This window comes from Centrocercus urophasianus, unplaced genomic scaffold, assembly GCF_019232065.1.
Source record: "Centrocercus urophasianus isolate 14NV4802_14NV808 unplaced genomic scaffold, USGS_Curo_1.0 seq_16, whole genome shotgun sequence".
Classification (NCBI taxonomy): domain Eukaryota; kingdom Metazoa; phylum Chordata; class Aves; order Galliformes; family Phasianidae; genus Centrocercus; species Centrocercus urophasianus.
Window position 1 is genome coordinate 36,278,328 of NW_024884711.1, and position 10,656 is coordinate 36,288,983.

The 10,656-nt window shown below is 41.7% G+C and overlaps 1 protein-coding gene across 2 annotated transcripts in view; it reads left to right on the top strand.

Annotated features, from left to right (window-relative positions):
- KLF6 (Kruppel like factor 6) overlaps positions 1-8,232 on the top strand; it is an 8,928-nt gene extending 696 nt beyond the window's left edge. The window contains exons 2-4 of one of the 2 annotated variants that reach the window (XM_042817499.1): positions 2,589-2,976; positions 4,905-5,028; positions 5,550-8,232. In XM_042817499.1, the coding sequence (XP_042673433.1) occupies positions 2,589-2,976; positions 4,905-5,028; positions 5,550-5,601 (564 nt within the window). In that variant the 3' untranslated portion in view covers positions 5,602-8,232. Of the gene's footprint in view, positions 1-2,588; positions 3,163-4,904; positions 5,029-5,549 lie in introns of both variants that reach the window. The other variant, XM_042817498.1, reaches the window with a different exon arrangement.
- Positions 8,233-10,656: the final 2,424 nt, after the last annotated feature.

Sequence of the window (10,656 nt, forward strand, 5' to 3'; positions counted from 1 at the left end):
AAAAAAAAAAAAAAAAAAAAAAAAAAGAAAGAAAGAAAAAGAAAACAAACCCAAGTGTCAGCAGCGAGTTGGGGCAGAATTAAGCACGAACGCACAGAGGTGCTGGGAAGCAGGTGTCTCGCTTTGCGATCAGACGGCGCTTTTTCGGGCGAAGAGTCCCGCGGCGGCCGCACGGAACGGCGCATCCTCCGGCTCCGTCCTTCCACTGCCGTTCCGAGCCCCGCAGTTGCGCTGTGCGGTGCGGTGCTGCGGGGCTGGGGTTCGACACGGCCCCGACCGAACCGGCCGCGTTCTACTGTTGTTGTCATTTTATTATTGATTGTTTCTGACGACGATGGGAAAACCTTACAGCGGTGTACGTGCACATCTGTATGTATTGTTTCGTATATATGTATGTACACAATATATAAACACATATAAGCAATGTGTATATACACGCATATATACAAAGTATGTGTACATATATATATACACAATGTAGCTGTTTCCGAGCACAGAGAGCTGTGCGGAGTTGTCAGTCATATGACAGTGCTGCTTGCCTCGGTCGGAAAGGAGGAAGAACGGAGGCTCCTTCCCTTTAATGGACATATTTCGTTGGGTTGCTTTTTTTTATTATTTTTTTTCCCCCTTTCGTGCCCTAATCTGATCCAAGCAAGGCGGTGCGCTCTGCTACCGTACCTCGGTCCCGGGGACTGAGCCCAAAACCTGCCACCGCCTCACAACCTTCCATTTCCCGAGAAGAACGATATGCAAAGTGTTGCAAACCTTCACATGCCTACTAATTGTATGCAATGCGAATTGTATGCAATCCTATGTGGTTTTTCTTTCTTTCTTTTTTTTTTCCCTCCCCCCCTTCCCCTTTCAGAGAGGCAGCTCCATAGTACGTGATTGAAATGGAGCTAAGTAGTTTCCTTCAGGCATTCGGGCTCTTGGCGCAGGGCCAGCCCTCTTTCCCAGTAGCCTTCAGAGGCATTTAAACTCGGAGAGAGCTTTGCTCCGGCCCCCATTACTAATCTACCTAATGAGGAATTCAAATTAGCCCGGAATATTAAACTTTAACAAGATCTTAATAAATGCATTTCCTCCCATTTTCTTGGAAAATCAATACGCTATTGTGTCATCCCTCTAGAAACCTTTTTTGTTTCCAGCGTGCATTGCAAACCAATTATAGGCAAATGCATGAACAGTGCGTGCAGTGGTGGGCTTGTTTTTGTGTTGTTTGTTTCTATTTTCCCTTTTTTACCCACACTCCCGGCCTGGCCACGACATGTGACCCACTTTAGTAAAGCAGTGCTCCCATAGACAGATGGGAAGGGGCTGTGAGGGGAATGTGTGGCATTTGGGATCAGGTTTTGCTACCATGATGATCTTGCTAAAATAAGTAGAGTTCGGTATGGAAACTTGGTGTGTCCTTTTTCTGAGTAATGCTTCTGTATGGATTGTTTCCTATAGTGGAAAGAAAAATCCCAAAACATCAGCTTGTTGCCATAACAGTTCATACCCCTTTTTGTTCTCTGAAAATGGCTAGAAAGTCAGCGAGGTGAGCTGACTTGAAGCTGACTGAAAGCCACAGCTTTACCCATTTAGGGTGGTTTTGTTTTTTGTTTTGTTTCGTTTCATGGAGCAGAGGGGAATGCAGTCGGGGGGAGAAAGAGGGGGAAGCTTTCCATGTACTGTTGCATGTATGTTTGAACAGAGCACTTTTTTGGCAGCTGGACAGGATTTTATAAGGAAGTCTCCTTTGGCATTGCGTGAAAGAAAGACAGCGATGACTCATGCAGTTGTACTCTTGGCCAGTAGATAAAGTTCTTGTTCATTGTGGGACTCCCAGCAGGACCTCAGAGTAATTTCCCGTTTTGCATCGTATAGAATAGGACATTTCTGTTCTGGAACTTTTTCTCACTTCTGTTGTTGAAGTTCCCCCTGTTTCTCCAACCATACACAGAGCAGTGTGAGCAATGTGGCGTGCATGCCAGCGTGCTTGGAAGTGACATTCTTTGAAAGTCGGGCATGCTGTGTTCTCATGCACAGGAAATGGGAGGATGTCTGCTGCTCCACTGATGTCCCCACAGGACGGACAGCAGCTCTGCGGCCATGCTGAAACAGGGCTTTGTTTTCTGACAGGGCGTTGGGGTTTCAGCACACAGTGTTCGCTTGGATCCTCTCAGACTTGTGTTTGTGCAAGAGGGATGCAAACAACTTGACATTAGACAGGGAGTGAGAGTGCAGGGTGACTATTTGTTGTGGTTCTCTACAGTCCTTTTCAATGTCAGCCTCCTAAAAACATGGATTTATGATGAGAGCAAAGATAATTTGAGTGACTCATTAGAATGCTATTTTGAAAACTAAAGCTGACTTGCACCTTCAGCTGTGTGTTTGAACTCCTGCCCAGGTCTCAAGAACCAATTTCTTTTCATCGTGGCAGTCACCTAGTTACAGCTGGAGGAGCCTGTAATTTGTTTTGAATATAGAAACCTCACATTGAACGCACTACATTCCTATATGCTTTTTGAAGTGTAAAATACAACTGGGTTCATTTTTAAGCAAGCTTCTAACTTTTCCCTTTTTTACCCTTTTCTTTCACATAGACGTGTTTGGAGCTGGAACGGTATCTTCAAAGCGAACCTTGCTATGTGTCTGCATCTGAAATCAAATTTGATAACCAAGAGGATCTCTGGACCAAAATTATTCTGGCACGTGAGAAAAAGGAGGAATCTGAACTGAAGACTGCATGTGTCTCAAAGGAGGACAGCCCTACCAGTCAGAACTTAGAGACCAATAGTTTGAACTCAGATGTGAGCAGCGAATCTTCAGACAGCTCTGAGGAGCTCTCGCCCACCACCAAGTTTACCTCTGACCCTATAAGTGACGTTTTAACCAATTCAGGAAACTTGTGTTCGTCTGTTACTTCCACTCCCCCATCGTCTCCTGAGCTGAGCAAGGAGCCTTCTTCCCAGCTGTGGAATTGTACGCCGGGTGAGTTGCATTCACCGGGGAAAATTCGTACCGGTACCGCTGGAAAGACTGCAGAAAAAGGTACACCCGCCAATGGGGACACCTCGCCAGATGGCAGAAGGCGTGTTCACAGGTGTCATTTTAACGGTTGCAGGAAAGTTTACACCAAAAGTTCACATCTGAAAGCACATCAGCGCACTCATACAGGTTAGTAACCGAACGCTCGCTCAGAGTTGGCAAGTCCTGCAGGGAATACCCCTGATGATGGGGGTTTCACAGCTTACACAAGTGCTGGGTGGGAGCCCAGGTTTGGAGAGATGATGTAATAGTGCTAGAGGCTTACCAGAACAGATGACATCACTTCCTCATTCCCTTCATCAGCCAGCCAAAACCAAGGCACTTGGCTGTTGATGAGTCCGCTGTCATAGCAAACAGGAACAGCTTGGTTAACTGGGCAGTGCTTGGAAAGCTACAGATCTGTGTGGCCTTCAAGAGCCATTGGCCAAAATACACACTAGACCTCTGTGCACATTTATTACTAAAGCAAAGGGAAATGAGATTTTCTTGGAAAAAAAAAACAAACAACAACAACAACAACAAAAACCTAAATGAAAACAACAACAACAAAAAGCCAGGAACTGCATATCCAAAAGTTGGGCAGATCACAAAGTAGCATACGAACCTGTCTTCATGGTCCTCTCTACATTGGGTCTATTCAATCAGACATCCGAAGGCCTGGAGTCTATAAATTACAGCTATAGTTGTAAATAATTTAACAGTTTGGTGTGCTGTCATGTCAGCAAAAATCTTGGAAAGCCACGGTCTGTTGTAGTTCTTTGAACGTTTCTTCCTAATTGGACTTGCAAATGTATGACTGTATAATTTCATCCCAAAATACTGAGTAACAGCACTGTATTGTTACGGGGCCTGAACTGGAAAAAAAAGCAGTCCTGTGTGTTATTGGGAAAGAAAGAAAGGAAGGTGGATTCTTCAAGGCTTCTAGAATATTTTATAGTTGAAGTAGTGTGCTGATTTGCTTTTTGAGTATTAATATTCAGCATCGTTCTGTGACAGCTGTTAGATATGTAGGGCTATACCTTGGCTTAGTTGTCATTGCTTACTGTAAGGAACTGGCCTGATGTTCTTGGTGTGCCAGTGCAAAGACCTATGCAGTATTTTTCTCCATGACGTGGAAAGAGAATTCAAGGAACAGATCCTGTTTTGACTCATGAGCTCAGCATTTTGTGGCTTTTATGGGAAGTCTGAGCAAACTTGGATGTTCCCGTTGTCAAGCAGAAGTCCGATAAAATTAGTCTATTTTGAGGGGAAGAAACATCTTCCAATGAAACCATGGTGGTTGAGCAGACACAAACAGCTGCCAGCCTCAGAGGTATTGCAGAGCTCTTGTCCGAGTGCTATGTGGCTGAGAGCATTCCTGTGAATGGAAGTGGTATTTCTCAAATGCTGAAGTAGCAATGCTCAAAGTGACATGCAAGTTCTTCCAAGAAAATGTGGCTCAGCAGAAGGAGGTTGCATGTTATGGAGCTGAGTGTGTGACAGAGAGCTTTGATGCAATACAGTAGCCTAATTGCATTTGGGAGCCTCGCTGTGCTGTCTGTAATCACCTTTGAGGTCTAAGCTACCTGTTTGGGAGTCACGGTGCTATTACAGATGAACAGGAATGTTAGAAGGTTGCATTTCTTTGTCTCCTGTGAACCTGTTAAATCGCTTTTTTCAATAAGAATGAGATCAGTTGATGTGGTGTTACAGCAAGAGTTAGGAAGGAATCAGGTGGATGAATTTTGCTTTCTTTGCATCTGATGCATTCAGATATGTTAAACAGAGTTGACTGTCTTTAGGGGGTGGAGGAGGTTTACATAGAAAATGAATGGGATAGCACTGATCTTTGAATGAAGTCATGACTAACATGTAATCTGCTTTCTTTGTAGGGGAAAAGCCTTACAGATGTTCATGGGAAGGGTGTGAGTGGCGTTTCGCAAGAAGTGATGAATTAACCAGACACTTCAGAAAGCACACTGGTGCCAAGCCTTTTAAATGTAGTCACTGTGACAGGTATGTGACTGAAATGCACCTTCAGAAATAGTTATTTTTAGCATTTCGTGGAAAGTGAACCTAGGCTGCCTTTCTTGAGATTAATTTGTGAAGGAATCTCTTGGTGGACACAATTGTGTCTAGTAATTTTAGAAATTATTATATTTGATATTGGAGGAAAAAAATAATCTGGGTATAGCTTGTAGCCCAATGGGGCACGTTAGTGTTGAGAAATCCCTCGTGTTACCTGTTGGTACCTGTAGAGTATCTGGGTGCCTGGGGACACTGAGTACTTCCATGTGCCCTGGGATCACACAATCATAGAATGGGTTGGATTGGAAGGGACATGTAAGATCATCTAGTTCCAGCCCCCTGCTGTGGACAGGGTTGCCACCCACTAGATCACATTGCCCAGGGTCCCCTCCAACCTGGCTTTGAATACCTCCAGGGATGGGGCACACACATAATGTGGGGCCCATAATATGGGGTCTCAGAATACAGGGGTGCAACCCCCAGCTAACATGCCAATTCTTCCCTTGCAGGTGTTTTTCCAGGTCTGACCACCTGGCCCTTCACATGAAGAGACACCTCTGAACAGGTCAAGAGGTGAATCCTGTGGGCTAAGAGGCGTCAAGGTTGAAGAGCCTTGAGCAGAGGGATGCGTGTTCCAGCCAAAGCATGCCATTTTGCACCCTACCCAGTTGCCTCCAGGACCTCACTTCCTTGAAGGTCTTTTGAGGGCTAATAAGTCATGTAAGAAACGGCATAGCAACCATGGTGCGTGATGTTTGGGGTTTCCTGGACTCATACACTGGTATCTAACTTTCTGAGTGGCTCCTAAGCCTTTGCCGTGAGCATGTGCACTGAGAATGTTAATGATTGGGCGACTGTATGCTATGAGGATCTATTGACGATTGTATGCTGAGGCACATTTTTTTTCTTGTGGTTGTTTTATAACTGTAAGAGAAAAAAAAAAAAGTCTGAATGTCTTGTATGTGAGGAATATCTTGTGAGATGGGACGACCACCAATCATTTCCAAGGGATGGGGGGAGGGCTGTCTGCACCTTTTTAGAGGGAAAACAGAGAAGGGAAAGGGGAATTAAAAAGAGTCAGGATGCCAGAATGGAGATGGGGACCTCCCCGTTCCTGTGTGAGAGGAGCTTTAGGTGTCTGGTGCAGCTATTAAACGTGCAATGTGTCAAGTAGCTTGTTTTACTTGCTACAGAGCTCATTTGTAATCCATTGTATAAGCTGTGTATTTACAAATGTAACACAACTATAACTTTTCATTATAATACAAAAGTTATTGCATGGTTCTGGGGAACTATATGCTTTTCCATTCTTTAATCAGGACTGCAGTTTTGATTCCAGTTAAGAGCAGCTAAAATACAATTGGTCTAATGTTACATAATGTATGGAACATGAATAATTTTTTCTGTTGGGTGGATAAAACCACTATTGGTTAGAAACTGATTTTTTCTCATGCAGCTAATTTTTCTCTTATTTATGCCTTGAGGACTAACTTCTGGTTTTCTAGCTGTTAATGCACTGTTGACCTTAATAATGGTGCCTTATGCAAGTGACCTTCTCTTGTAGGGGGTCTTATACAGGGGTATGGGTGATGCATGCTTTATTAAGGCTCTCTTTTCACCTGGCATTGTACTGTATCAAATGTATAATATGAGGGAAAAAAAAAGGTTACTTCCAGGGTCCTCCTTCACAAAGACAAATATAGAGAAAAGTCATTCATGTCAGTACAGTATTTGTTTAACTTAGACAATTTGACTGTGTTACAGTATAATGCATATGCCAATTGAATACCTGACCAGTTCTGCCACCTTGAGACTTTTTATATTGACCTTGCACAACTGTGTATATACACACCCCAACTGTACTTAATATGTTGAGTTTTCATACATATTAAAGATACAGAAGTATTAAAAGATGTATTTGCTTAAAAGGCACAAGTTTCACATCTATATATCTAGCTATCTGTTGGTCATACAGAAAGAAACTATATTACTTTTTTTTTTAAAAGTGGGCAGAAGAATAATTGTGTATGTATATTTGTGTGTACAGTCTGTGTATGTGTGTATATATATAGATAATATATAAATATTTTTTTTAAAAGGAAAAAAATTTAGAACGCATAGCTAGAAAATGCCACAGCCCATCAAAATATTTCCCCCCCCCCTCCCCCAAATATGGTCATTAAGGAGACAAAGAAATAAGAGATACAGTTATTAAAATCTAGTGTTTTTAGAGGCTTTACCTTTAGCTTAATGGTGTGCTAAAGGCTTTGTTGGCATTCAGTCCTTCTCAGACTGCTGACTGTGTTTTGTAGTTATTAGGTTGTCTGGAATAGCGTATCTGTGGCCATTTAAGAATGATATGAACCGAATATTGGCATGCTAAAAGAATATTAGCTGTGTGCAGATGAAGTACACTCATATTTTGGCTTTCCAGCTTATGGAAGGACTTGTGAGTGAGCTAGTCGTTGTGGTGGTTGAGCTCTAATTTTGCATAGTTCAGCTAAAATGAAGACTGTTTTTTCCTAGAATAGAAATAGTCTGTCCAAAAGCAGTTGTTTTTTTTGTTTGTTTGTTTTTTTTAACCAGCTCATTACAGTTGATGCAATGAAACACGTGATCTGTTTCTTTTTCTATTTATTATTGGTCTTGCTTACTATGCTAATACGTTGGTATATCTTTCCTGGAAATGTATGTAGATAAGTGGTTTAGGAAAAAGTATGTGCCAGTGATCTGGTTCTATGGAACACACAGGCTTAAATCATTCTCATTTCATTTTTACTTTAAATTGCTTGAAAATGCACTTTCCCCCCTCTCCCCCCCAAAAAACTAAAATTTCCAGAAAGTGGATTTCTATTTAGAGTTGAGTTTTGTTTTGTTTTGTTTTTTAACTCCTTATTTGCATTGTCCTTGGCTTAGCCATACTTGTGAAAAGCAAGAAAGTAAACAAAAGAAAAAAAATTACCCCAAACAAAAATCATTAAACTTGCACTGGCTTGTCTCAATTGTGAAATACCATCAGACTTGTGTGGATGGGGTGGGGCTGTGTGCCATATGTCAAATGCCTGTAATTTTCTTAACAAGCAAGTACATTTTGTTCAGGTGATAACTGAGCCTCAATCAAGCTGAAAAATAAAAAATAAAAAAAAAAACATTTTTGCTTGAAATTTAAGAAAAAGTTTCTATTAGTGAAATTTCTTTTTTTGTTTTTGAAGCACCCTGTTATCTAAAGAATCTCTTTGTAAGATTTTTGTAAAGATTTTGTTTTACAAGATTTTATTTGAAATTGTTTTTTGCAAGATTGTTATATTTCTGTATGAATGTATTTTTTATTGGAATAACATAAAAAGAAATTCTTATCAGCATCATGTGTCTGGCTTCATCCTTCTCCCTGGAGGCACGCACACCAAACAATGCCAAATGCTGTGTTGACGCTTTCTCTTGAGTCATCTGATGCATGTACAAACATCTTTGGGTCAAGTCGCCTTGTGGAAGACAAGCTCCTGTGAGAAAGTAACTTGATCTGTAGAAACACAATGTTCTTCCATATATAAACAGCTGTTGTTGGTTCAACTTCTGTCTTAGCAGAATAAATAGTTAACAGGGTTGTTACTGCAAGGCCACACCTTGATTCTGAGTCATTGGCTCTAGAGAAGTGAATGCACACAGGACAACTTCTCCTTGTGGGAAATGAGATTCTGTGAGCATTTGTGGTGAAGGAACTAAACAGTAGATGCCCAGGTGGGAGGCCTGTAAACTTTTTAACCGGGTGCGGGCCTTTGAACTGTCCCATCCATGGAGAAGCAAACCTGACACCTTCAAGGCACAGCTGATGGAAGGAGCCATGTGAAGCCTGCATGGCCCAGATGAATGGACCTGAGCATTCTGCGGGTCATTAATCTGCTGGTGACCTCCAGCAAGCCAACTTCAAGCCTCTATGAACAGCAAGAGCAATGGCTCTTCAAAGCACAACTGGCATGTGCACCAGCTTTGGACATGTGCAGAACTCGTTTTATGTTGCCTTGTGGCTTCTGTTTCACTCCTGCTTGTGTTAAAAATCCCTTGAGCATTGAGTAAAGGCATTGGCAGAAAGCAAAGTTACATGCTGAGAAACTTGACATTAGGCATGTGAATTGAACTCCCTGGATTTGAGCATCCATAGTTTAAAATTAGAAATGTTCTAAAAATGCTACAGGGGAAAAAAAAAAAAAAAAAACAAAGAATACATTCAAGCTGAGGTGGAAAGGGCATAGCGGGGAGACCCTGGACATGTGCCTCAGCCTTGCAGCAGGCAAGTAAGCAGGCAATATGCCTCTGTAGGGGCAAGGGAGAATTGGCAACTTAAGCAAAATCCTCATCTGCAATGGGAGGGAGACAGCACATTTTTCCACTTACAATACCTTTCACAATGAAACAGATGGGGTCTGAGAAACTTGTTGCAACAGAAATAATAAAAGGCTACGGAGGATGAGGGCTTGTGACATTTTGCCTTCTATTCTGTATACAGCCTAGAAATGGAAATATTTTTGAAGAACTGAGCTTGACCTTGGAGCTTCTCCACCCAAAATGTTCAGTGGGTGTGTAATACAGAACAAGGATTGGCAAATTCTTGACTGCTTATGGGGTGTGTGTCATCCAGGGTTGTGTCTTACCATACCTTCATTACAAAAAAAAGGTATGATAAATCCACTATTAAGCATGTTACCGTGATGCTGAGATTCCATCCCTTTTTATTTCCAGAGAGATTGTACTAAGAAAGTTCACAATAAATAAATAAAGGCTGTTGGCAGAAATATTGGGCAACAAGGAAACAGCAAAGCAGAAAGCAGTAGTCATTTCAGGGGTAGTACATTTCAACATGAACATCTATGACAGACTTGCTTAATTTCAGATTTTGTAACCTAGAGCAAATGAGAAGGGATATGAATTTAAGGGTAAAGATGTCAGGTAGCTTAGACAGTGTGCAGACCTTGATTAGTAGCCTCAGCAAGTTCCAACAACTGCAGCTGAGGTGAAAGCAGGAACAGGGCCTTTGAGCCAACATGTTGTTTCTTACTGCAAAGGTTACACACAGTGTGTTTGTGCACTTAGGCACACATACGTGCATGCAAGGGTCAAGATGAAACAGCTGAAAACCCAAAACAGAGGTGGTTTTTATTTTTTTTTTTCTTGGGTGTGAAAAAATGCTGGCCTTCAAGTGGTCAGTGCAAGCAGGGCAAATCACAGTTTTCCAGCTTGTTTGAACAACTGTGTATTTATTATATATACAGAGGCTTTAAAGTTCACAATAGACAGATGTTTGCTATTTTCTTAAATTGGGTATTTATCTTGTTTGAATGTTACTATTTCTCTCCTAAAGCATACTATGAATTGTCACAAACAAAACTTAGAATTGTTCCTGTTAGAGCATGTTGAAGACAAACTGTTTAGTGCTTCCCTCTCTAGAAGTTGTGTACTATTACTCTGCCTTCATGCCTTTGTCCTTTCCCATTCTTCTTAACCTGAGTATTTATTCTTTATCTTCATTAATTGCACTGAAGGCTCAGAGAAATAAAAACAACCTCTCCAATCCTCACAGATTTTGGACAGCACCAAAATCACAGACAAGAAGGAAAAACG